This window comes from Aulonocara sp. 'chitande type north' Nkhata Bay, linkage group LG7 (assembly GCF_057382095.1).
Source record: "Aulonocara sp. 'chitande type north' Nkhata Bay isolate Kocher_YH1m ecotype deep benthic linkage group LG7, A_spYH_male_GT1.1, whole genome shotgun sequence".
In the NCBI taxonomy this organism is placed as follows: domain Eukaryota; kingdom Metazoa; phylum Chordata; class Actinopteri; order Cichliformes; family Cichlidae; genus Aulonocara; species Aulonocara sp. 'chitande type north' Nkhata Bay.
Genome location: NC_141350.1, coordinates 1,541,922 through 1,569,776, shown reverse-complemented (window position 1 = coordinate 1,569,776; position 27,855 = coordinate 1,541,922). Strand labels below are relative to the sequence as shown.

Sequence of the window (27,855 nt, the reverse complement as noted above, 5' to 3'; positions counted from 1 at the left end):
ACAGTGATAGCAGACATTTGCTTGCCTATGATGGCACAGACATGCGTAGATCAAGTCGGTGTCGAACAAATGACTAACCCGATTCAGTGCCTCTGCAGGCCCCACGATTGTGCAAAGGTTGTCTGTGTTTGTACAGTAAAGGGTTAAGGTTAGGGTGTACAAAGGCCCGATGAAACAGAATACATTGAATCACAGCATCACCATGTTTGCATCTGTTGCTCTGATATTGTTGTTGGTGTTGTTGCTTCTCCTGCTGCTTTTTTCAGCATACAGACCCAATAATTTCCCTACAGGCCTGCGACCAATCCCCGTCTTTGGAAACCTGTTGGATCTCAATTCAATTCAATTTTATTTATATAGTGGCAAATCACAACAAAAGTCGCCTCAAGGTGCTTCATAGATACAGGGAAAAACCCAACAATCATATGACCCCCTATGAGCAAGCACTTTGGCGACAGTGGGAAGGAAAAACTCCCTTTTAACAGGAAGAAACCTCCAGCAGAACCAGGCTCAGGGAGGGGCGGGGCCATCTGCTGTGATTGGTTGGGGTGAGAGAAGGAAGACAGGATAAAGACATGCTGTGGAAGAGAGACAGAGGTTAATAACAGATATGATTCAATGCAGAGAGGTCTGTTAACACATAGTGAGTGAGGAAGGTGACTGGAAAGGAAAAACTCAATGCATCATGGGAATCCCCAGCAGCCTACGTCTATTGCAGCATAACTAAGGGAGGATCCAGGGTCACCTGAGGGAAGCCAATGCAGGATCTGGAGAAGCCTATTGCTGGTCTAGAGGGGGTAAAGTTTAATATCTTTTCTAATATTTTAAATATATAAAACAATTCTACAATTTTTTTAATATATGCATTCATTGATGTACACACTGATAGGTTTGTCTGAGATTCCTGCATCTTTAATTGTTTCCTGGTGTTAGTTTTTGTTTTCCGTTCTCTCTAAAAATAAAATATTAGATGGGATTAGATAAAACTTTATTAATCCCTCCGGTGGGTTCCTCCGGGAAATTCGGTAAGCTGCATACAGGTTAATAAGGGAAATGACTGTTTTTAGTCTAGATATAATGATACTCACTTGTTGAATAAATATCTTAAAAGATGAATGAAAATAGAGTTGAATATGCCAAAGGTTTTTTTTTCGTGGTAGTTATTTCACTCGGCTGTTTGTCTGCCCGAGCTGATGAGCTGAGCTCCTCACAGAACAGAGGGGGCTTGGCTCTGTGACCTGATGGTCAGTTATTTATCAAAAAATCTAACTTAAAAGAATAAAAATGCTCTGCAGAGCTGCTGTGAGGTGATTTTAGTCCAAACAAGGTCACTCGTTTGGACTAAATCTTTACGACGACGATAACTTTTTAAAATCAACTGTAAATCAATGTTACAGTGTCTCATAATTGCACTGAATCTGAATTTCATACCCTATTTTTATAAAACATGCCACTTTATCTCCCCCAGCTGGCTGAACACTATGGTAACATCTACAGCCTTTTTATTGGTCCCAGGCCTGCGGTTGTTATCATTGGGCCTTAAAGGAGGCCCTGATCCACAAAGCTGCTGACTTCTCTGGCAGACCACAACACCTAATGTACAATCATGCTGCACAAGTGAAAGGTACGATAGCTTTCTGTGACTTTCTGTCTCTTTATGCAGCCCCCGCAGACATGTTTCATCTCGTCTCAATTTTTACACCAGATCCTCTTCCTGATACAGCTCCCAAGGGATTTGTGTCTCTTCCAATCAATCAATCAATCAATCAATCAATCAATCAATCAATCAATCAATCAATCAATCAATCAATCAATCAATCAATCAATCAAAGCTTTATTCGCCACATGCAGGTTGCCCTGCAGTGAAATGGGACCCCACCCTCCCGACCTTACACACACAATACAGACATCACATGGGGATACAGGTCGGAGATCGGTAGCGTTACAGAAAAAACACTGAAATGTACACTACAATGGGGAAGTACAAGAGGAAAAAAGGAGACCTCTACTCATGCTGTGCTTCCATGGTAGGACAGCATGAGAACAGGAAACAAAAAAACTCCTCTGCACAAAAAAGCACATAAATGTCCACAGCACAACTTTGTGAAAGACATGACAAGTCACAGGATTGGGTGGGGGGTGAGGAGTAATCCGAAGCGAACACAGCAGCCGCCCTGCACAGCGCTACCATTCCAGCGCGGCGCACAGACCCGCCGTGTTCCCCCGCAGGAAACAAGCATCGAAGGCGTTTGGAAAGGGAGGGGGATGAGTGTGTGCTTATCAGTGTAAGTGTATGTGTGTGTGTGTGTGTGTGTCCAGAGTTCAGCTGAGACAGTGTCCTTCGCCCTATCATGCTAAGTAAACAGTCTGCCAGCCAACCCAGGTGGCCTTGCATGGAATGGGGGGAGCAGTCTAAACACAGTCGTTATCAGGGTGTTGTTGTTCAGCTCCAGCCTTGAGGCCGCAGCTGGCGCCGAAGGGGTCTCCGCATGAAGTGATGATGGTTTTTACTTTAGTGCGAACAACTCATATGAATTTCAAAGCTGTTCTACAGTCCGACACTGGTCTCTCAATCTCCCGTTGGAGAGCCGCGAGCTTCCTATGATGTTATCAAACTTACGTTCCGTGATGTTGTCGTTCTTTTTGCTCAAAGAGCCGATTCTGAGAACTCACGACCGCAGTGCACTTCCCCAAGATGTGATCGAATTTGCGCTCAAAGTTGTTATTCGAGCGAGCCCCTCCAGATGTAATCCAGTTTTTCACTCAGAGATCTTATTCTGAGTATTCACAGCAGCCGTAGCCTCTCCAAGATCTTCTCCGTGCTGCACTCAATGAGCCCATTTTGAGAAACTCACGCCTCGTCCCATCGTTCCAATCCCAGCGGGCAGCCTTGTGGGGGTTTGAACAGCCGGTTCCGCTTCCTTAATTCTTCGATAAGTCAGGGTCAAGCCAGCTCCGATCAGCCAGAACCCTGTTACCATGGTTCCGAATAGGTAGATATCTTCAGCAGTCAGGCTCACCCAAGCCCAGACTTCTCGTTGAGAAAGGGGTGTCAATTGCATTCAGAGACCAGTTGATCAAATCCATAATTCCTCTTTTAGGTTTTAGAGAACAGACTGTGAGAGAGTGTCCAGGGAAAAGTACACGAGACAGGACAAGGACACAAGAGGCTAAGCAGCGAAGATAAGGGGAAGAGGAGAGGAGAAAAGTGCGACCGCCTTCGCCGTGAGCCAAACGAAGTTTGGAACTGAACTGCATAACTTTTGCTTGTGAGGTGAATGTGTAAACCACTAAACTATGAAAATGTAACTGCTGTGGTCCTCCGTTTGTTATTTTAATGGTAAAGGAGTAAGAGCACAATGACAGCCTCGGGTCTCAGAGTTGCATCGGATAACAGTGGCCACTGGAAATGTAATGCAGACGTATTAGTCTGCATGTGGTTGGAGTGCAAGATTAAAATAAATTAAGTGGGAATACTTTCTGTGGTGACATGAATGTGATGTAAATACTGTGAAACAAAGTAAATGCTGAATGTCAAAACTCCTTACACTGGCACCATCTGGTGGTAGCAGTGAGAACAACAGGTGATGTGCTTGTAATTACTGAAACATAATTAAAGGGATAAAAGTTTCCGTTTTTGCATGTAGCTCACCCTCCAGGAGTGGTTTTAGCAGATTACAGTCCCGGTTAGAGCACAGACGCTTCTGCCTGATGACCCTGAGAAACTTTGGTCTGGGGAAACAGTCCATGGAGCAGAGGATTCTCGGAGAAATGCAGCACGCTGTGAAGCTTCTGCAGGAAAGCGTTGGTATGCTTTTCTCCAGCAGTGAGTAACTAATTGTTTTTGTTGCTCTGTTTTTAATGACGTGTGTGACTAAAAACGTCTGTTCACATTGTTTCTCCAGGTAGGACCACAGACCTTCAGCTGCTGTTCCACACTGGAGCCTCAAACATCATCTGCCAAGTTCTGTTTGCTGAGCAACGAGGATGAATTCATCAAGTTTTCTGTTCGTCTTTTTCATGAGACATCCAAATTAATCGCTGGGGCACGGTGAGCTGCTTTCATAGTGACGCCTCTGAATATCATGCTGTCACTAATATTATGCAGAATAAATACAATCTGCAAACAAGGTCACACCATAACAAGACCTTCAGTAAAATTACATTTCATCACTTTTTTCATCTGTACAGACTTCCTGTGGTGCGCACCTTCCCGCTGCCTTTCCCGAAAGCCTTCAAGTATTTCAGGCTATGTTTTGGAAAGTTTTGATTTGCAAAACTTTTGTAAATAATCCTTATTTTATGTTTTAATGCAGAGACAATAGCAAAGCTGTCATATGTTTGATGATATACTCCCGTAGAAGTGAAGGAGCTGACAGGTGAAACCTCTTCCTTAGATGAACATGATCAATAATCATGTATAACCACTATATTAAAAATCAAATATTCTCATTCAAACCAGGAAAATGTTCGTATTAAAAATTAAAATTATGTCACTTGAAATTGAAATGTTGAGGTGACCACATGTGACCACATTGAGGCACATTTGAATCAGGCACAAATGACACAAGCACTGAGTGCTAGCTCTCCATATATTTTCAAACATTTCCCCCAAAAGCAAGAAAAAGCCCCAAAATTCTGTTATTTTACTGGACGTAGTATGATGCAACACAGGATCAACAATACAGCACCTGCAGTATTAAGTGTGAGTCAGTTTTATCCATGTGTTTAAAAACATCCATGTCAGCATGACACACGGTGCAGTCATCGAAACAGCTCATCAAAGCTTTTTTCCTGTTAGATCGCCCATGAAAGAGATTTGGAGAAGTTGACAGAGAACAAAAAGAGCAAAGTTCCCGGTAAACCACGTCGTTTATAGATTGCTACCTGGAACCTGGATGAACTGGACAAGGTGTGTGTGTGTGTGTGTGTGTGTGTGTGTGTGTGTGTGTGTGTGTGTGTGTGTGTGTGTGTGTGCTGTCTCCTGCTCAAACATTTCAGTGTAAACAACTGATTAAAAAAACACTGACGCACTCGTTTCCTCTCGTCTGTTCATCAAGAGAGGAAACGACGGCTCGTTGTTTTCTGAAGACCAGCTTTCACTGCGCACCGTCACTATGCTGGAACTGACCCACCTGCAAACACCATGCTTGTTGCAATCCTCTACCTGATGAATTAGCGCGAGGTGCAGGGTATGCTTTTTATACAGTGTCTCGTTTAGCCAAGGATTAGCTGCATGTTTGATGCTTTGTGACCTGCAAAACTAACGACATCTTAATAATAATAAATAATAATAATAATACATTTTATTTAAAAGCGTCTTTCAAAACACCCAAGGACACTGTACAGAACAAACAATACAGCCATAAAAACAGGAAATAAACACAATAATAAAAAAAATGTTTACGAGCATGGAGAAGTTATATAGAGAAGGCTATCTTGAACAGGTGGGCTTTGAAGGTGGACTTAAAAAGAGGGAATGAACTGATGTTTCTGAGGTCGGGGCATAGGGAATTCCAAAGTCGAGGGGCAGAGCGACTAAAAGCCCTGCCTCCCATGGTGAAAGGAAGACGAAAGGAAGGAACAGAAAGAAAAAGAGAAAAGGAGGATCTGAGGCACTGGGATGGGATGGAGATCTGTACCAAATCAGAGAGGTATGGTATGAATAGCCTTATAATAGACTATAAAGGAGTATTTTAAAATTAATGCAAAGTTTAACCGCTAGCCAGTGAAGCTGCTTCAGGATAGGGGTGATGTGGTGGGTAGGGGGAGTCCTAGTGATAATACGGGCAGCAGAGCTCTAATCCTGCAGGGATGATGGAATGTGTGTGAGTTTGGGGTATCACGCTTGGTAAACATGTGTTACCATCCTGCAAGGATTCGCTGTGTACCAGCTGATATGAAAACCAGATTTACAAAATATGTAGACGATAAGGAGAATCAGCACCTCCAAATCCGAGGCCATGGTCCTCAGCTGGAAAGGAGTGGAGTGCCCACTCTGGGTTAGGAATGGGTTCCTACCCGGAGTGGAGGAGTTTAAGTATCTCAGGGTTTTGTTGAGTGCGGGAGAAGGGAGCGGGACGCTGACAGACTGATTGGTGACGTGGACACTGTGCTGGTCCACTGTGGTGAAGAGAGAGCTCAGTGTAAAAGCAAAGTTCTCAATTTACCAGTTAATCTGCGTCCCCACCCTCACCTACAGTTTGAGCTGTGGATGGTGACTGAAAGAACGAGATTGCGGATACAAGCGGCAGAAATGAGCTTCCTCTGAAGGGTTTCTGGCCTCTGCCTTAGAGATGGGGACTCAGGATAGAGCTGCTCCTCCACATCGAAAGGAGCCAGCTGAGGTGGTTCGGGCATCTGACAAGGATGCCCCCTGGGCGCCTCCTGGGTGAGGTGTTCCAGGCATGTCCCACCAGGAGGAGGCCCCGGGGCAGACCCAGGACACGCTGGAGAGATTATATCTCTCGGCTGGCCTGGGAACGCCTTGGTGTTCCCCCGGATAAGCTGGAGAGGGGTGGCTGAGGAAAGGGAGGTCTGGGCTTCTCTGTTTATGCTGCTGCCCCGACGACCCAACCCGGATAAGTGGAAGAAGATCGATGGATGGATGGATGGATGGATGGATGGATGGACACCACCAACATAGCATTTGAATGCAAAGCAAGGAGATCTGCTCATTAACTAACCTCCTTTAATTGGCCTGTAATTAGTATTTTGAGGCCATAACAGACGTCGGTCAGCCAGGACAAACTGACACCAGGTGCAGCTACTAATGTCTTTGGAATTGTGGTTGTATACACAGCTTAAAGATAACTGTGTTTCTCCGAGCATTGTCAGCAGGAAATAGACATAGCTATGGAAAGAAACAGAAATAATTTTCTTGAATAAAACATTTGAGAAAATGTTACTGCTGTGCTAAACAGCTGAGAGAAAAGTGAGGGCAGCAGTTATCGTTTTTACAATAACGTATATTTACAGCATTGGAAAATGTATGAAAGCATATGTGAGGTGATGAGGGTCATCTTTGTATTCTTTAGGGAACCATCGTCATCCCCAACCTGTCATCGGTGCTTTTTGAGGAGGGGCAGAAACTTCCTCAGTGTCAGTGGAGGGTTTGTTAGACCAGAAGCCTTCGTGCTTTCTGTGCTGCTGCACAAAAGATGTCAAATGGTCTCTCTGGTTCTTACTAACCACCAGAAGATTACAGGCTACCCTTCATTATCCTTCAGTTTCACAAAATGCTACGTGTGGGTTTTTTGCGAGGTTGTTGGTGTGAAGTTGAAATAAACAATAGCTAATAGTCTTTGAGCATTAACAAATTTATCCTTTACATCCTCAACATGAAAGACAGACATGGTCACTAAGATGTCTTCTATTAGTTTGCACTTTTTGTTTTTTGGAGGTTTTGGAGATAACAGTTACCAAATATAGTCAAGACCTTTGACCTGTGACTGATCAGTTAATGAGTCTGTTCTTTATTCTACAAACTCAGATACAAAACGAAGATAAAACTACCATTTATATGTGGACAGGAGGATGGAGTGCTAAGCTATCCACTGAGGCTAGCAGTCTGGGTAGGAAGCTGCATCCATAAACTGTATGTGTGCAACCCACACACACATAACAACTTCTAAGTTTAGCAGAAAGCTGTTGACTACACTTGTGTCAGCAGTTTCTGACACTTTTGTGTAGGCTTCATATTTCTGCCCTGGACATTACTGCTTGGTCAACATTATAGTTTAGAGGTGAATGATTGGCTCCTCCGGGGAGCCGGAGCGTGCTTCCTCATTAGTCAAACGGGAATCTGCTGGTGAACTGCTAATAATTTTTTGTGTACTTTTAAAAATGTGGCCTGATTTTGGAACTTAACGACAGAAGGACTTAATCTCTTGAGATGAAACCCGCAGTGATAGATATCTGACACGAGTCATCATTCGTTTGTGATTCACTCAGATGATTAAAAAGTTGGTCTGTTGCTGTGGTTTTACTGTACAAGAGTTACATGTGTACTTAATAATGACACAAAGATATTTAAGATATGCTCACAAATGAATCAATTCTGTCTTTTCTGGCTGACATAAAGGCACACTGCACGCTGTTCACTTTTACCAGTAGCCTTTTGATGGTAGGACAGCACTGTGTTATTGAAGCTTTTGTGTGGATGCTGTATTGTTTGACTGGGCGGGAGGCCGGGGTGGGGGGCGGGATTGTGCATATGTGTGTGCTGACATGGACCTTCTGTGATGGCTTTCAGCTGGATGGATGATGTGGTACTGAGGACAGTGAGAGGAGAGTGGAAGAGAAAAACAGGCTGAAGGAAGATTTTAAAAACACTCATTAAACAAACGAAGCACGCGGCGAGACGCACGGCTGACTGAGATGGACTCGAAGACACTGAGACAAACTTGGGATTATCAGTAAGGGATCATCAGAAGAGGAGTTTCTCAAACATGGACTAGTCTGGGAGCGTGCACATATATAGACAAACACACACTCACCCTCATACATTCGCACACTCTGTTCCCTCGTGAGAGGCCTTGGAAGCGGACAGGTGCCATTATGCAGGAGTCTCCAGGTGCGGTTGGTGTGGATGGCAGCTACACTAGTAATGTTCCAGCCTTTCTAACTAAGCTGTGGACCCTGGTTGAGGACCCAGACACCAACCACCTTATCTGCTGGAGTGCCGTGAGTCACATCTACATTAATATTAATGGTTACTACTTAATATTAATTTTTAGTACAGTATATATAAGAAGTGAATATGGCATAGGTTGTCTATGAGAGACTGACCAGCTTGTTAAAGCTCTGGGGAAACTGTTGAAGCTGATGTTGCAGCTTTAACAGTACAAAAAATCCTACATGTCTTTATTGTACGGTTGCAAGATCTTTATTTGGTGGTGACTTAGTGGTTTCAGTATCAAGGCTTTGTTATTGGGTTGTTTAGCTTGTTAAGTAGTTGCATTTCTGATATTGATCCTATGTAACAAGTAACTCCATCAGTGGACTAAAGCTTTGAACAGTATCGTAAAGTAAATATTTCTGTTAATCTGAAATAGTAACAAAAATCTATTTGTGTAGTGTGAAGGCATCGAGTATGATCACAAATCCAGCACAGAGGCTCTGCCATGTGTCCTCGAGAACACCGCTGTGCATGTAAAGCTCACTGCTCATCCATGTTTGAGTTATTTTAACAAATGCAAACAAAAGCCGCTAACAAAAGCGTTACCCCCTTCAAAGCGTGTAACGTTTAGTTACAGCAGACCTTCCCAAAGTGTGGGGCGCTGAGCCATTGCAAGGGGGGGGGGGGGGGGGGGGGGGGGCGGTATGAAAGGGGGGGACGCTTGGACACTGCTAGCACGGGGCGCCCACACAAACGCAAAGCAGGAGATGAAGCATCGCTGAATATGTTTCCAAACCAACTTCATTCTAAGCCAAAGACTAGAAAATGTGGTGAAGCAAATCTTCCCTTTGGCTTCACCTGCACAGGTGCTGAGGTAGGTCTCCCTGCAGGATTGGTCTTTCCTGTGTCTGGAGCAGCGCTGGGCTGTTCAAATCACGGACAAACAGGATCCCACATCCTTGATTTTTAGTTCACAAACACTTGTTGTAATGACTAACTGCTCCTGACATGTTGGAGATGTTTGCTCTTTATACAGTAAAGTTACAGCAGGATACAAATAACATCGGGCTGATCCTGCCACAGTTTGTTCCCTCGGTTCAAATCACGGACAAACAGGATCCCACAGCTGTTTATGTTTTTACACCCATTTTGCACAGAGAGGCATTTTTGAAAAATGTATTGACAGCAATGTTGAACATTATTACACAGGAAAAAAACAAGTACACGTAAAATAATCACACGGTGACGCCTCTGCCTTTGTAAATGGAGGGACAGTAACTGCGTGTAAACCTGCAGACAGTCAGATTAACAGTATTTTGTCTCTATCTGCCATTCTGCGATTCATCTCCTGTAAACAATAACGTGGCCACAGTGTGACGTGAAAAAGGCGCATACCTTTGACGCTGCGTGACCAACTCCGTATTCCTCGTCCACACGGAAACGCAAAAATTTCGGAATTTCGGTAAAATGTACAAATTTATACCTGCTGGTAAGAAAAAAAAGGACAAAAATGGGCAAAAACTGGGTAAAAGTTCTGTTGTTATTCATTTAATGTTCCCCAATACATGCAGCATCCATATAACGTTGATTTCACCTGGTTTCAAACAGTGATGTTGCATTTTATCACTGACAGACTCTCTGCTTGACCAAAACACCAAATTCCCAAATAGACAAACATTTACTTTCATGTTTACACCGAGTTTGTGCTGCGCTGCGTTACTGGCGTTACTCACTGCTAGTTCTGATTAAAATGTGTTATTATTGGGATCAGTCATCTGTAGACGAACCCCGGCATCGGCCAGTTTTCCAGATGACTCCCTATTGTTAGTATTATTTAATAACTCATAACGTATTATTATTTAAAGTTAACTCAGCTACTTGTAAGAGCTTACCTGGATGTCTGTGAAATCCAGAGATGGAATCAAACGCAGCACGATGGTAACCGCACTCAATGTGTAAACACATTTAAAAAGGCTAAAAGTTAACCTGATCTTCAGTTTCTTCATGTTTTTGGTTGATCTGAGGAAAAGTACATCACAGCGGTGTTTCCTGTCACACTGAGCTGCCGTACGCTAATGTTTGCAACACAAAAACGATTCAGTACAGATTAGTACGCACATGAATGATGTATTTCTCTCAGTGCTGGATTAGCTATGCACAGAGATCCTGAAAACTGATTCTGCATTTCTGTGTTTTCTCTGTTTCAGACTGGGACTAGTTTCCATGTGTTTGACCAGGGTCGCTTTGCTAAGGAGGTTTTGCCCAAATATTTTAAACACAACAACATGGCAAGCTTCGTCCGGCAACTCAACATGTGTGAGTTTCTCCTCTCCTCTCCTCTCCTCTCCTCTTCATTCTCCATTTATTTATCAGTCCTACTTTTTGCTTATAGATGGTTTTCGTAAGGTGGTAAACATCGAGCAGAGTGGTTTGGTGAAACCTGAGAGAGACGATACAGAGTTCCAACATCTGTACTTCCTCCAGGGACATGAGCACATGCTGGAACACATCAAAAGAAAGGTATGGATGCAGATAGGAGCAATGTCTCTGAAGGAGTTCTTCATTATGCTAAATTGTTTGTTTTCCTTCATAAAAATTATTAAGATCCAGTCCAGATGCTTTTCTTTTCAAGCTCCTTAGACGACGCTTCTATCAAAGCCAATAACAGTGTGGTGCTTTGACCAAAGTCCAAGACCTTGCTATTGGTCCAGTTAGGTGAAGCTGCACGTTTAGAGAGGGGTTTTGCACAAAAAATTTTATTTCTCTCTTACAAAAAGACATCTGAGAAACAGAAATCATTGTTTTCTTTTTATATCAGTCTGTAACAAACCATCTCCCTCAGCTCTGGACATCCAGTGACAACATCATACTTCAAGAGTTCAGGCGCAGCTTTTTTCACTGAACACTGTTCAAATTTTCACATAAAGGAGATTTTAAAACGTGACATGAAAACACAGCATTGGTGTAGTTTGTGGACATGAACTACCATTCGTGTAAAACGCCCGTAGAACTGTAGTATTTCTGTTGTCATAAATTAATTCTATGCCAAAGTTCTTATGATTTATCTTAACATATAATTCAAATCATTCAAAAATGAGAAATGTGATTTTTCCTTTGCATTTGTGGGAAAGTGAGAAAAATGGACCCGATATTGATGCTTGATAATTGCTGGAGTTATTCATCATTTGAGGTGTTTTTACCTGAACACACAACATCAATGTTAGTTTGGAAATGAGTTACCCAGAATGCATCATGTTTTCAGGTGTCCATAGTGAAGAGTGAAGAGACTAAAGTTCGTCAGGAGGACCTCAGTAAGCTGCTGTACGAAGTCCAGCTTCTCAGGACACAACAGGACAACATGGAGTGTCAGATGCAGGACATGAAGCAGTGAGTACAGGACGTGTGTGTCTGTGTGTGTCTGTGTGGGTCTGTGTGTGTCTGTGTGTGTCTGTGTGTGTCTGTGTGGGTCTGTGTGTGTCTGTGTGGGTCTGTGTGTCTGTGTGGGTCTGTGTGGGTCTGTGTGTCTGTGTGTGTGTGTGTGTCTGTGTGTGTGTGTGTCTGTGTGTGTCTGTGTGGGTCTGTGTGTGTGTGTGGGTCTGTGTGTCTGTGTGGGTCTGTGTGGGTCTGTGTGTGTGTGTGTGTGTGTGTGTGTGTGTGTCTGTGTGTGTGTGTGTGTGTGTGTGTCTGTGTGGGTCTGTGTGTGTGTGTGGGTCTGTGTGTCTGTGTGGGTCTGTGTGGGTCTGTGTGTGTGTGTGTGTGTGTGTGTGTGTGTGTGTCTGTGTGTGTGTGTGTGTCTGTGTGTCTGTGTGGGTCTGTGTGGGTCTGTGTGTGTGTGTGGGTCTGTGTGGGTCTGTGTGTGTGTGTGTGTCTGTGTGTGTGTGTGTGTGTCTGTGTGTGTCTGTGTGTGTCTGTGTGTCTGTGTGGGTCTGTGTGGGTCTGTGTGTGTGTGTGTGTCTGTGTGTGTGTGTGTGTGTCTGTGTGTGTCTGTGTGTGTCTGTGTGTCTGTGTGTGTCTGTGTGGGTCTGTGTGGGTCTGTGTGTCTGTGTGTGGGTCTGTGTGGGTCTGTGTGGGTCTGTGTGTCTGTGTGTGTCTGTGTGTCTGTGTGTCTGTGTGTGTCTGTGTGGGTCTGTGTGGGTCTGTGTGTGTCTGTGTGGGTCTGTGTGTGTCTGTGTGTCTGTGTGTGTCTGTGTGGGTCTGTGTGGGTCTGTGTGTCTGTGTGTGTCTGTGTGTGTCTGTGTGGGTCTGTGTGTGTCTGTGTGGGTCTGTGTGTCTGTGTGTGTCTGTGTGTGTCTGTGTGGGTCTGTGTGGGTCTGTGTGTCTGTGTGGGTCTGTGCGAACTGATATCACAAGTCCCGCCCCTTCTTGATTTTGATTTGTCATTGTCACAGAGGCGACACTGTTTCAAAAGTTCAACAGATTTTTAGGTAAAAGGGATTTTAGTGCAGCAGAAAATAAAAACACTCAACTTCAGACGATTCGCACAAACGTGCTGAAAAAAGTTCCCTTTGACTCAAAGCCTGAAGTTTCAGACACACGTTTCAGTCCAGTGTGAACTGGAGCATCAGACGTTCTGCAAAATCACTTTGTTTATTTTACTGTAGGTGCAAAAACTACATTTGTAGATTATTACAGTCATAAACACGTGTAAGCACAGAAACGTTTAATAGTTTATATTTGACTGAAATTTGAATGTGAATTACTGTGATTGTGGAAGAGTGTTGTGCTGTTCTCTGGAAGAATATAAGCACAGTCTTTCATATTAACTAACAATTATTAAAGCGTAGACACCTAAATAAAAACAGTTAGCCCTTTTGGATCGTTGTGATCCTGTTTTTATTTATTTTAACATTTTAACCTCTGAGGGAGCTGAAAAGTATGATGTGTGTGTGGAGCCCAGAAACATGACTGACGCTTGTTGGGCTGCATAAAGTGTCCTTGTTCAGTTTTACACTGGCAGAGAAACGATGCCCTTCCTGACTCTTCTGTCTCCTTGAAAAAATATTTCACATTTTTCTAGTTAAAAACATTTTTTTTATTTGTCCTCTGAACTTGTTTTTGGTAAAATAAATACAGCCATGCTACAGCGATGTCCGCTCGTGGTCATCTGACCCACACACTCACACATTGCTGGCCCATGTTGAAGACAGGGATTGTGTCAGAGCAGCAGCTAACCTGTGCTTTGTTTCTCTTGCTAAGTAGATGACCTCACTTTTTTTCTACACACTATTGTTACTGAACAGAGCTGCTGTGCCTGTTGTGTGGCTGCTTTGTGCTCCGTATTGTTTGTTAATGAGAGAAGAGAATGTTCACCTGCTCACCTGACTAACACACACACACACACACACACACATCGGTAACCACTGGTAATCTTCTCAGAAAGGTGAGCACACGTGAACACAGGTGCGTGCATATGTATGTGAGCAATGGTGTGGACATCCATCACAGAAAGTCAGTGTGTCAGCAGGTGGATGATGAACATCATCGCTGTGTGTTTATGTCGACGTGAGGCCATTGCTTCCTTTAGCTACCCTGCACACATTTCCACATTGAGGGAAATTTGGGATTTAACCAACACAACTATTTAAACTTTTCTTCTTTTGCACATCAACAAAACAAAGACAGAATCTTCATTTCCTCAGGGTGGATTGTTTTTAGGCAAATGGAGGAAAAGACAGCTAATAGAGTCATAAATACATTATAGAGATTGCACATGATTAAACTTGTTGAGCATGTTTGGCTGAAAGATTTCTGCTGTGCACTGATGCCTGACAGGTTAAATGAAACACTGCTTGTGCCTGAAGCACGCATGCTCGTGAGATTAACCTGAATGAACCTAAAGTAGTGAAAAAAACCTACATGGAAGAATCGACTGTGCTCTTTTCTTTGCATCACATCGAAACCCAGTTTTTAACTCTGCTTATTAAAAACGTAATTAGTCTATAAACAGGTGGCTATAACAAAACGTTCAGGTCGTACTTGTAATGTTTCGCATTCGTTCTGCTCGTTCCGCCTTTCTGATCTCTGCAGTGTTTCCCCTCCGTTTGCAGGCAGAATGAGGTGCTGTGGCGGGAGGTGGTGTCACTGAGACAGAACCACACGCAGCAACAGAAAGTCATGAACAAGGTCAGTCTATGGGTACTCATGATGCATTTATATGTTTATGTAAAACACAGATACAAAAGTAAGTAATGAAAGTTTTTGCCTTCACGTTTGACTCACGGGGCGGTCGTGGCTCAAGAGTTGGGAGTTCGCCTTGTAATCGGAAGGTTGCTGGTTCGAGCCCCGGCTTGGACAGTCTCGGTCGTTGTGTCTTTGGGTAAGACACTTCACCCGTTGCCTACTGGTGGTGGTCAGAGGGCCCGGTGGCGCCAGTGTCCGGCAGCCTCGCCTCTGTCAGTGCGCCCCAGGGTGGCTGTGGCTACAATGTAGCTGCCATCACCAGTGTGTGAATGTGTGGATGACTGGATATGTAAAGCGCTTTGGGGTCCTTAGGGACGAGTAAAGCGCTATACAAATACAGGCCATTTACCATTTACCATTCACGCTTCTGTATTTCACATGTATCTTCCACTCTAAAGGAATAAACACTGAACAAATACTTCAAAGCTATATTTCGGTGATGTTACCGTTTCTTTCTGTTATCGCTGAGCTTCCAGCATCTTTGTAACTGATGAAACCTGCCAGAGGTCGGCAGCAGGAGTATAATTTTCCTTCCAGACGTTATTCAAACTACACAGTGGATGTTTGTTCTCTGTGGGTTCGTCGCTGTGGTGGAAAGTAAATGAAGTTCTTTTCACAGCTAAGGTGATTTATGTATAAATTTGTGAGACGTTTGAATGCAGGACCGACGGCACTTGTATCACAGTGTTTTACAGTATTTCTTTTGAACTTTTTGTTTTAGAGTTGAAGGTAAATGTTCTGGCGTCATAAAGCATTGTTTCCTTTGCTTTGATAGAGTGCTGTTTTAACACTGTCAGCTAGCTTACTGGATTGTTACTTGAAGCATCAGCACTTTTGCTGCATGTCTGATTCACAAAAAGATGAATCAGTTTATAAAGTGAAAATGTTCAGACCATCAGACCTGAGAAACACAAAGGTTCATCGTCTGAACATGTGAGCGGGGAGGTTAGGGCTCGTGTCTCTCAGTTTCCTGTTCTGTTTATATCTGAAGGTAAAAATGAGAGTTGGTGATGTTTTCCTGTGTGAGCTGCTGATTCACACATGCTCGTTCTGTCTTTGCCAGCTGATTCAGTTTCTGTTCAGCCAGATGCAGTCCAACACACCCAGCACTGTGGGCCTAAAGAGAAAGCTGTGAGTAGACACACACCTACACACACAGAGCCGTGCACAAACACACATGGGCGCACAGTAGAGCAATCAACAAAAGTGAGACAAACAGGGCCACAGTGGGGCAGAGGGAAGGGCTGGCTCAGCTGACAAACTGAATAATCGAACTCAACAAGCGATGTGAATGGAGACAAGTGCTGAATCAGTCAGTCAGACACAAACACACACACACAGTGAAGGCAGAGCAGGGTGCGCGACCCTGCACGACAGGCTGTGTGTGTAAAATGCTGGTTCAGCTTTGTTACTGAGAGTGAACGAGGCCGACGTGAGAAAGCAACGGCACGCCGCAACACAAAAGTGCCAAAGAAATGTGTATTTCTGGGTCGGGAAGAGTTCAGATGTATGCTTTGCAGAAATGTGTGTCTTTTTTTTCATACACTTCCACAATCTGGGTTTTGTGTCCTAGTTCATCTACTCTCACTGCAAGTTTCCTTGCTCCAAAATTAACCTTTTAAAAAAGCTTCGAGCTCATTTCTGCATGGGTCTTAACATGTGCACAAGTCTAGCATGTTTGCCATCATAGTTACAGTGTTAGCATGTAAACTGAAGCACAGATTCCTTGGATGGTCTGTATCACCACAGACAAGCATACAGTTTGTTGGTTAATCCATTAAAAACATTCCACATACACATCACAGAGGTCCAGTTTAATGATTTAAAACAGTGGAGGTGGGGTCTAGCACACCACTGGCTGCTGCCAGCTGACTTTGCCCTTCAGTGTTGAGATTATTATCCGTGGATATAAAGCACACACACACAACCATGTGTTTGCTGCATGGACTTGTTGGTTAATAAATACAAAACCGAAGGAGCACATGAGCTCTTGAAAGACTGAATCTTGTGACACAGCATTGTTAATTACATGAAGCCGTGTAACAAAGATGGATCGAAAAGAACTGTAGCATTCAGCAGGTTTCAGTGTAAACACCACAGACAAACAGACGTCTGCTCCAGTCACACCAATTAACCATTTGTTAATTAGTACATTGATGATCATTGTGCGTAGCTGATATTACTACTGTTTTATAACTTAGTGAAACAATAACGCTTCCTCCAGGCCTCTGATGTTGGACGATGGCTCTCCCAGCCCTCCTGCCTCCAAGTTCAGCCATAGTCACCAGATGGAAGCCATCCACGAGCCCTTCTACATCCAGTCGGTGAGAACGACACACCTCAAGTCTGGTTTTCAGTTTGTTGAAAGTACCGTGTGGACACATTTTACTGGGAACTATAATTAATAATCTGCTGTGCTGCTGCTGACCTTCCACATTCAGCACAAACAGCGCTGGTAGCAACATGCAGTCAAATCAGCTGTGAGGTAAACAGCTGGCCTTCCTAAGTGCTCGGCTATGTGCGATTCTAAAATGACCTTTAAAACCAACTGATCGAGTACATACACACTTCCCAATACTGATGAATCTAAATGTAGAACCATGACAGCTACTGTGTTAAATCATAATTTATTATACAGATGAGGACAGAATCATTAGCACCTCTGATACTAATAATGAATCATATCATTTTTGCTGGATAATAGATTCTATTCTTTTGTTGTAGGTTTTGGCAACTCGCACCTACATCGCCTGAAATATCACAGCCCATTCTTCTTTGGCTAAGCTCTCAGGCTTCTCCATGTTTGATGGTCTCTTCTTGCATTTACCTCAGTCTGAAGAACTTCAGTGGGATTTAAATCAGTGCATTGTGCAAGCCATTCAATAACATTCACTTTGGCCTTCTACAGGTAGTTCTTCACTGTGGAGTGCTTGAGGTTTTCTTTCAAAATCTTCTGTTATCTTTCCCGACTCCCCACAGTTGTGTCTCACTGTGGGAATGGTGTCCTTGGGGTTGTCTAAGGAGCTTGGGAAGAAAAGCATCTGGAGATGCTTGAAGATGTTTCACCTCTCATGGTGGAGAGTCCCAGATTTAAGCCCTGTGGGAGTGTTCCCCCAAGAGGGTCATGGACTCCCTATTGATCCTCTACCTAATCCCACGAGCCAAGGTGTGAAAACAGGTGTGGGTCACAATCAGCCAGGGTTTCAGGTGTGTTCATTGTGAAACCTGGCCCCACCTTATCATGTGATTTCCTGAGGTCAGATGGTCCAGGATGTGAGTGGGTGTTAAGGCGTCTGGGAAGGATCTCAAAACTGGATTATAGATGGCAGAGAGTTGGTGTCGTAAACCCCGCCTCTGTTCAAAGATGGTCGCTCACAGTGGACATAGATGCTTCTTTCACTCCTCTTTCAAACCATCTGTCCTCTCTGTCTAAGATGTGAACACTGGCGTCCTCAAAAGAGTGACCTTTGACCTTTAGATGCAGATGGACCACTGAGTCTTGTCCTGTGGAGGTGGCTCTTCAAACAGGAGAGGCCTCTTCAGATATAAGTAGTGTTTCTAGCCAAAGAGCTCTAGTTTTGTCTTATCTGACCAAAGTCTTCTGGCTTGAAGACGTCTCTTCTGAAGAAGTGGAGTTTTGTTCCTGTGCAGGCTTCTCGTGATTATCTTCTTTGAGACTTCAGTTCCCAACTCGGCCAAGTCATTCACCAGTGTCTCGGTCGTTCTTCTGCTGTAAACACATCTCTCACTAGTTTCCTTCTTTGAAATCTTTTGCTTCCTACCTCTGACAGACTGGCTCTTTACTGTCCAGCTTTCTTTGATGAAACTTCTCACTCCAGTTCATGATACTTGGAATGATAACTTTGGATCCATCTCCTATTTTATGAACATCAACAATTATTTTTTTCCATTTTAGACAAGCGTGTTTATAACTGATGCACTTTTTAACCTTTAATAGGAGGGGTTAATCATTTTGTCCTCATCTGTTTGAATACATATCCTAACACTCCAGCGCCATCAATCCAGCTGTTACTGTACGTCACCACTAGGGGGAAGCAATGTGCAGTGACAGATTTAGGGGGCCACCGATGTGCTTCACTGCAGTCCGAGGTCAAACACATGAGTCTGTAAAGGACTGTTACATACAGGCTCTGCTGCAAAGGCAACAATCACAGAAGTGTTGAAGTTGAAAAAAGGTCTAAACGAGTCCAACGAAATTCTGACTTCAACTGTTTTCAGGAACCAAAAGCATTTATGTGGGCTCACAACCAGATATGTTTGAACAGATTCTAGGTTGTGTGTTGTTTTGTTTTTTTAACTAAATACAAGCATCCTGAAAATCTTCAACTTCATTGGTGCTAAATTTATTAGAGCAAACATGCATCACAGTCCTCTCCTCTTTGCCCTCAGCCATCCAGTGATACTGCTTCCTGCTCTGCTAGCGGACTTGCAGGAGGACCGATTATATCCGATGTTACTGATATGTCTCAGGCGAGCATGGCTCTGCAGATGCAGCCTGATGAGACTAGGTAGGAGATCCATGTGTGACTTTCTTGGCTCACTATTAAAAGCTACTTTTAACACACAACGTGTGACTCTGCTTGTAGGGAGAAGTGCATGATGCTGATCAAAGAGGAGCCTGTGAGTCCAGGGGTACGAGGGGGAGGAAAAGGAAGCAGTGTACCGGGAGGAGAGGCTGTAGCGTTGACCTCCCCGTGTGAGGTGTGCTCCTCTGAACCACCTGTCCTTCCTGTTGCAATGGTCCAATCTGTTCTGGAGGGGAGGGGCTCTGTAGGCTCCATGCTGGAGAGGAGGAGCAAGAGACCTGCTCTGGAGAGGTAGGTGCTCACAGGTGGACGAAGTCATGAAAAATGTAATGCAACAGAAAAGTACTGTGAGGTGTATGAATTGTATAACACATCCTCCATGTGTGTGTGCAGAGCTGAGGTTGCAGACACAGTGGAGAATGTGGACATGAGTCTGGAGGAGCTGCAGCATCTGCTTCTTAGGAGCCATCAGCAAAACGCTGTGGAAGCTGGGACCAGTGCTGTCATGGATGTCAGTAGATATTTGCGACATCAGGCTGACCGATGTCAGTTTGATGATTATTAGGGATGGGTATCGTTTAGGTTTTATCTGATACCAGTACCAAACCGGTACTTTTGAAACGGTGCCGGTGCTTAAACGGTGCTCGAACCGGTGCTTAAAGAATCAAGAACACCAACTTTGTCCAAAAACCTCTCATGTTCAGCTGTTTTTTGTAAAAAGATAACAATGTTAGCCTTTTCTGCAGCTATGGGGGATTTATGGCATCACTCTTGGCTGGAAGCAGTGCTTAAACAATGGAAAAAACAAACTTTGTCCAAAGTTTAGCTGTTTTCCACTTTTTCTTTGGTCATTTTAGCGTTTTTGGCCAGGGTGAAGGGAGTATCTGCCATCAAACAAGAGAACAGCCGCATGTAACTACGACGGTGTTTGCTAGTTCACCTTACATGCATTAATGTAATAACGTGGTTAGCCTACTCAACGTAAATTACACACGAACAACATTAAGCTACTCACGCAGAGAAGAACGGCTGCTGCTGCATCATCATCCTCATCATTTCTGCTACACTGGCAGGGCTAGGGGCCAGGACTCTCCTCTACCCGCAGTAGATGTGCTCGGTGTGAGGTCTCGCAGCAAGCTATCAAATACGGCGCATTTCTCGGCTTTAAAAAAACGCTATGCGTCGCCAGGTGTTTCATCAGATTCGAGGTGTTACCTCCTTTGACAGTATCACAGTATCAGCTTAAAGCACTTGTTGCTGCTGAGTTTGCATCTTTTGCTGTGAAGTACAGCCAGACTTTGACCACTTCACCTTGGACATTTTTAATCTGTAGCTCTGCTCTAACAGAACGTACGTACCTGGCCCCGCCTACTATCCTCGGAAACGTAAAATGATTGGCTAGAATCCAAAGTGTGTGACATCTCAGTAAAAAAAAGAAGAAGAAATAAAGCACCGAAATGTGCTCTGCTTTTCGGTCTGGTTACTACCGTTTATGTCAGAACCGGTGCCATGATACCGGTACCCATCCCTAATGATTATAGACAGCAGCCAGCGGAGTGTATTATTGTATTCATATCATTATGCTGCTTCCCCCCTGTTTCTTCTAGCCTTTCAGTCTAAGTCTGCCTCTGACTGAGTGGAACTTCACAGAGATGGAGCCCAACCTCAAACCAGTAAGTTTAGTCATGTGACTCTCAAAGCTTTAGTCACTGGGAGGTAAACCAGCTCAATAATATTGAAAATACCCAACAATCCCCTACGAGCAAGCACGTGGCGATGATGGAGAGATTTTCATCTTCTATTTTATTTCCAGTTTCAGTAACATTAAATTCAATGTTCATCTGATTCTTAGACATTTTTCCGCACAGCAACACAAGTGCTTCAGTTTCACTACGATGATGTGCATCAGTGTGAAAACACTGATCAGCTACAAAGTGAATGCTGTAACAGGATCAGTCACATCAGTGCAGTGTGAAAAAGCCCCAGCAGGTGGAGCTTTACTACAGCAGCTCCATACTGCTCTGTGACAGAGACACTTAAGGAAGCAGAATGTGACTCTGATACAAACTCCAGATGTTTTTATACCGTTCACCTTGTGGGAAGCTCTCACTACCAGCAGCTGCAGGAGGACAAAATATTCTTCTTACAGCCTCATATTCACTGGAGTTTAGTGATGTTTTGTATGAGACCTCTCCACCTTTGAGGATCTTTGAGAGTCTTCTGCAGATCTCCTCCTGATTGGTTGATCCCATGGGCTGGCCTATTGATGTGTCACCTGCTGATTGGTTCCTGTGAACATTTTAAAAACACTGGTTCCTGCTCAGCCTCCAGTCAGTGATGATGAACTGACTCTGACACCGGAGCTCCCCAGTCTCTTATTTTGTAAAGCATCTCAGCCTTTCCTGTGGTGCCAGCACTCTTGTGTGGGGGTAAAAATGAGTATGTTCAGACCCTGTAGCACAAAGTTTCTCTCCTCTCAAGCCTTGGGGTTCTCATCAATCAGTCACCATGATACTTTGGAATGATCTACAGCAGCAGGGGAAACCTGCTCGTGTGTCTGCTGGAGTTGAAACTTCTTTTGAAGTAAATAAACATAATTTGTCCATGCACTGCAGACCAACCCAACTCTGGCTAAATGTCTGCTGCCAGCTCAAGCAGTGAAGGTTTTGGGAACACTTTGGAAGGCTGTGCCTTTTCTGGCTTTCTCCTCAGTCACTATTGTTGGAGTTTCTTCAGTCAGATTTTCCCCCACTTTCGTGCCTCAGAGGTGCAGCCCTCTTTCTCGATACATCGTCACCAACATCTGGCTTTTTAAAAACCCACTTTGAGAGATCTGCATTTTTAAAAATTGCCTTGAAGAATGGTCACATGGTAACCTAGTGCCATGAAATGTTGATCTGAAGTCAAAGGAGCTTGCAAAGAAAAGCGTCTGGACTTCTTTAAGTTGCTTGAAGACGTTTCACCTCTCATCCGAGAAGCTTCTTCAGTTCTAAGGTCAAATGGTGGAGAGTCCCAGATATAAACCTAGTGGGAGTGACCCCCCACAGAGGGACAAAAGGACCCCCTGATGATCCTCTAATCGCCTGAGCCAAGGTGTGAAACTGGGTGTGGGTCCCAATCAGCCAGAGTTTCAGGTGTGTTCATTGTGAAACCTGGCCCCACCTTATCATGTGATTTCCTGAGGTCAGATGGCCCAGGATGTGAGTGGGCGTTAAGGCGTCTGGGAAGGGATCTCAAAACTGGATTATAGATGGCAGAGAGTTGGTGTCGTAAACCCCGCCTCTGTTCAAAGATGGTCGCTCACAGTGGACATAGATGCTTCTTTCACTCCTCTTTCAAACCATCTGTCCTCTCTGTCCAAAATGTGAACATTGGCCAGAAGAAGCTTCTCGAATGAGAGGTGAAACGTCTTCAAGCAACTTAAAGAAGTCCAGACGCTTTTGTTTGCAAGCTCCTTGACTACGATGACCTGGATGACTGAGAACCTTCACAGACATGTTGATCTGAAGTGTTTTTTCAGATCAACCACTGCTAACTGCCTTTTCCTAATTGTTGACCCTGAATGTTCCTGCTATCCTACAAAAACACAAAACCCCAGCACTGCACTCTGTTAAACTGTCTTATAATTACAGTGTTTTCACATGTGCAACACGGGTGGCTTCAGATACCCCCCCACAGCCCACTCATGTTGACTGAAGACACAAAGACCAGCTGTGGAGCCCTGCTAGTTCTGTTTAATACAACTGTTACTTTAACTTGTGGTCTGAGTCTTAATTCATTCTTCATCCTGCTTCTGTTCCTCTTCAATTTAGATGAGAACACTTGATTGTTGACATTTTCTCTGTGTGATTGTAGAGTCTTTACCTTACAGTATAAAGTGCATCGAGTTGGTTGTTGTAAATAAAATTGAGCTGAGATTATTCAGTAATTATAAATACATAAAATTCAGAGTTTTGTATGAAGAACACATAAAGTGTGATTTGGTGTATTTTGGATGTTTTAAAGCCACTAAAATTACAACCTTTTATTAAATGTTCAAAGCTCCCTTTAGTGCCACGTTTGTTCATAATCTTTTCTGTTCCCAGCATTTACAGCCTTGGTGTTTATTAGCATGGATATTTCATAACAACATGAATGAGTGAATGATTTATTAGCTCATACTGAGTTTTGTACAGTGCAGTCCTCACATATTTGTTGTGTAAACAAATTGTTTGATATAATATGAAACGTTTCTGTTGGGATTTATTTTAACGTGTGCATGTTTATTTTCACAGTACATGTTCCAGAACCAGGAAGTCGAGGCTTTTCCAGCCGCTGGCTGTGAAGAACAGTGAATTTGTGCCGTGAACAGTCCTTTCTGAGGTGAAAGGTAAAAGTCTCTTGTTTAAGACTAATGTCAATGCAGCTTCATATTGTCAGAGGATCATCAGACTAATCGAACTGTCAAACAAATCCATTTCTTTGTGCACGAATGCAGGACTGTTTTTTACAGTGTTGTCACGTCACGAAGAAATGATTTAATCAGCGTATTTCTCACATCAGCCACAAACCACACGCATGCTGCATCTGACTGAATCGTATTCGTTTAGCTGCTGGAAAGTGTTTTGGTAACTTTTTGTGATTTAAATAGACTTTTTGCCCGTACACAATGAGACACAGCTTCTCATTGTTCGTTCATAGATCCCCCTGGTATTACACTGAAAATAAACATTGTAATGTATTAACAGATATAAAAATCGTGACACAGCTCCTCGCTGCTCGCACACAGCAGACCTGCTCTCTGATTCCTGTTCAGGTTTGCCACCGTGTGGTCAGAATCAGACTTCAGAGGTTCAGAAGTCTTTGGATGACGAGAACATTTTAGCTTCTGTGTATCGACCTCGTAGATCGTTAGTTAAGCAACCTGGGACTGAGGGGGCGGCTGAATCCTTGGTTTGGGCTCAGGAGGAGACTCACGTTGCTTTGGGGTGTGTCAGGGAGGAAGTTTAAGAATCTGCTGCATCAGATCTGTGGAGGTACCTGCTATGGTGACCTCTTGAAAGTATAAATAGTTGTTGTCACTTTTAAATAAACTGAGTGGCTTTAATGCTTGCATGAATGAAACCATTATTATAAAGACATCACTTGACCCACATGTCCAAACTCCTGAAAGAGTAGCTGATCGCAGCACAGAAACAGCTTTAGTGAAGGTTACAGCTGATACTCTTAGAGCCTGCTAGACCTCAGGTTGACACCTCAAACCTTTATATTTTATTACAGAGATTAGCATGCTGTAGGCTTTAAATGTACTGCGTGCAGCGGATGAACCAAATCTCTTTAATATGCTCCAATTTTTAATATAAATGGGGAGTCTTCTTCACAAATTAAGGTTAATTATGGGGTTCCAGTGGGCTCTGCGCCGCAGCCGGCCCTGTTTACATTATACATGCTTCCCTCAGGCAGTATCATCAGCATACATTTTCATTGCTGCTCAGATGATACCCAGCCAGAAACAGAGAGCATATTTCTCCCATATTGACTTCCTGTTAAATCTGGAACTGAATTTAAAATCCTTGAATAATCAGATTGGCCCTTATGTCAAAGACTTCGCAGCACCACATCAGCACAGAGCTCCTCGCTCGCAGACCGCTTCTGGTTCGTTTAAAGGAGAACGGGAGGCAGAGCTTTCAGCGTTCAGGCTGCTTTTCTATAAAACTAGACGTTTTTTGTAATGTAAAGGTTTGTAACCTCATCTGCATTATTTTTAATAAGAAAATGAACGTGATGCCACACCGATGACTGAAAACTGTGTGCTCAGTTTCTGACGCTCCTTTCTCCTGTTTGTGTCTGCAGGTCACAGACGCTGCCGTTACGCTTTGTACTCCAGTGGGCACCAGTTTGAGCCCCAGGCCCTGCCAGGCTATTTCCTACAAGTGACTTTGATTTTATTCTTTATACATCCACATGCCTACAACAGAAAAAGGTCTCTGCAGTCGTTTTGATCAAAGCTTTTACTTCCTGGTTTTTTGACTTCATCGGATCTATCAGCTGTCTGATCTGTGGGCGTGAACGATACCCACATGGCGAAAAAAGATGTTAGTGACTATGATTTTCACAGTTAACCAATCACAGAAGAGCATTACGACAGCCTTACATCTAGACTCTGATATTAAGCCGGATGGATGCAGACGGTGCATTCTTGGCTCCTGCACTTTAGTCTTTGTGTGAGAGGGAGTTCCTGCTTGGAGAGGTGACTTTTTCTTCCTATAAAGATTTCACGACAGATGAATATTTTTTATTAGTTTATCCTTATTAAGAATATGATGTATTTGTATCAAAGAACAAACTTTGGCAGATTTTATGTGATTTTCTCAGTCTGTGTAGGAGTGTAGATTTTGAGGTATACTTTAGGCATTTGAAAAAAATCATATCCTTCAGAGAGATAAGCGTGTTCGCGTTTCTATCAGGCTGTGTTAAAATCCATAAAGAAGGCTCTCTGAAATCTATCGCAGTAGAAGGTAACACCCATCTTTGCACAGTCCCAACGTGAAGCCTGGGATTAGGTTATTTCTCTTCTGTCTGATTTAAGTGTTAAGTTTTAATAGACAGATTCTCATTTGATAAAATCTACACTGGACACTACGGCATATTTGCACAATCGGTATATCTAGTCATTTATCTCTAGTTACAACAGTGGGTCATTGATTTCCTGTTTGTAAATAGCCAGCACTGGGTTGCTCAGTAAATGAATGACAGCATTTTTAAACCGTAATCTTTCATCTTGGAGACGAGTGGTCACACAGTGTTGCTGCACTTGTATCTGTGCTCAGTGCTACACATGCATAAAAACCAAAGTCAGGACAGGGGGCTACGCCAAAACCACAAGGAGACGAAGAATTCGTCAGCTGTCCAGGAGCCGGTGTTTACTTTGACTTTGTTTCACTGAATGTACGGTGGGGTGATTACTTGATAATTGAATCTTTTACCTGCTTGAAGGAATGCGTCTTATTTACTCTGGATAACGACAGTTTATGACAGATTATGACGTTGGACATCGAATATTAGTCCTCACCACTGTTTGGAGGCAGTAGATGAACTTGAATTGTGCAATACTGTACAGAACTGTGAGAAACTGCAATGACCATAGGAATGTAGAGAGCAGCAGCTGTAAGTGGTGGACTGGAAAGCACCATAGAAAGATGCACTGCAGAAGGATAATGTTAGCTTGTGAGCCTAAAAGCCCCGCTATTCATACAGAGTCTCACAAAAGCTTCAAATTTTAGTAGCATTAGTGAGGAGGTCAGCTGCAGCGCTGCCTGCAGCAAGGCCACGACCAACATCGTGCTGCATCGTGTAGCCGCGCCTCAGTACCTCGGCGCTCAACCAAAATCACGACTTGTGCAGAAAATCTGCAGCTTTTGCCCACGATGTGAAGCTGACCATCATGGTTTTTCCCCCATATGTATATATATATATATACATATATATGTATGTATATATGTTTTTTTACATACACACACACACTTATACACTTGCAGGCTAACATTTGATAATTTCATTCTCCATGCAGCTTTTGGAAAAGGGACGGAAAGCAAGTTGTGGTGTAAACAAATGAAATTGCACTAAAAATGACAGTTGTATGATATTTGAGAGTACACAGTACATTTTAGACATAGCATTTATTTGTGTTCCTCATAATAAATATGAGTGTAATTACTTTTTTCCAAGGAGTGATGAATACATGCATTCAGCTGCTGTTGTGTTCTTAATTTATTCCGTTTTCCACTTTTAATCATTTGCACTGGAAATGATCAAACTGTGTGTTCAGATGACATTATGCCTGTCGGGATTGCAGACAGATAAATAAGTATTGATGTTCAACGAGTGAAAAGATCTCTGCTGTAACAAAGCCTGGCATCCAAAAGCACCTCTGCACGCTAAATGGACTCTAAGAAATGTGCATAGAAACACACATCACGTATATTAAAGCAGAAAATCCTGTCGACACCGGCTGTCAGTGAAGACAAAGACATGATCTCAGTGCTTAGATGCTTTTGAAAGTGGGCCGCTGAAAATGTGAATTGTTTTAAATGGATTTTTATTTTTAAAGAATAAAGTGTATCGTTACAGGGAGTCAAAGAAACTGAACATGTATTCCACCTGTGTGTGAAATATTTAAATGGAAACTCCAAATAAAAATTCATAACAAACAAATTATTTATTTGAAGGATTCATCAGAATGTGTTAAACTGTATTTATTCTGTTTTATGTAAACAGCTAACAGGAGCATGCTAAGTTAGCTTGTTAGCTAGCTTAGTAATAGTTTATCTAAAGCTGGGTGACCAACCGTCCTCTTTTTCCCGGACATGTCCTCTTTTCACGTTCTGTCCGTGGGGGATTTTCGAGATTGATAAAAATGTCCGGGTTTTCCTATATTCTGACAGAGGACCCATGTGTGTGACGTCATCCCCAATCTGCTGCTTTGTGAGCACGTTCTGCGCTCACAGACTAGTGATGGGATTTCCGGCT

At 43.3% G+C, this 27,855-nt stretch overlaps 1 protein-coding gene and 1 long non-coding RNA gene across 5 annotated transcripts; both read left to right on the top strand.

Annotated features, from left to right (window-relative positions):
• The first annotated feature begins 3,476 nt into the window (after positions 1-3,476).
• On the top strand, positions 3,477-4,661 carry LOC147324243 (uncharacterized). Its single transcript, XR_015130115.1, has 3 exons — positions 3,477-3,808; positions 3,906-4,051; positions 4,192-4,661. It is a non-coding gene; the product is annotated as an uncharacterized LOC147324243 (long non-coding RNA).
• A 3-nt stretch (positions 4,662-4,664) lies between these two features.
• Positions 4,665-27,520, top strand: hsf4 (heat shock transcription factor 4). 4 transcript variants are annotated; one of them, XM_086297894.1, is made up of 14 exons: positions 4,665-4,912; positions 8,255-8,685; positions 10,828-10,936; positions 11,013-11,140; positions 11,883-12,007; positions 14,668-14,743; positions 15,864-15,931; positions 17,025-17,124; positions 19,211-19,329; positions 19,408-19,638; positions 19,741-19,858; positions 20,955-21,020; positions 23,622-23,716; positions 25,180-27,520. In XM_086297894.1, exons 2-13 carry the CDS (start codon positions 8,560-8,562, stop codon positions 23,679-23,681), a joined length of 1,326 nt encoding a protein of 441 aa, XP_086154020.1. In that variant the 5' UTR covers positions 4,665-4,912; positions 8,255-8,559; the 3' UTR covers positions 23,682-23,716; positions 25,180-27,520. The 4 variants fall into 4 exon arrangements, with proteins under 4 accessions (XP_086154020.1, XP_086154022.1, XP_086154019.1 ...); XM_086297893.1 differs by lacking the exon at positions 4,665-4,912 and adding an exon at positions 5,011-5,654; XM_086297896.1 differs by lacking the exon at positions 8,255-8,685.
• The last annotated feature ends 335 nt before the right edge of the window (positions 27,521-27,855 follow it).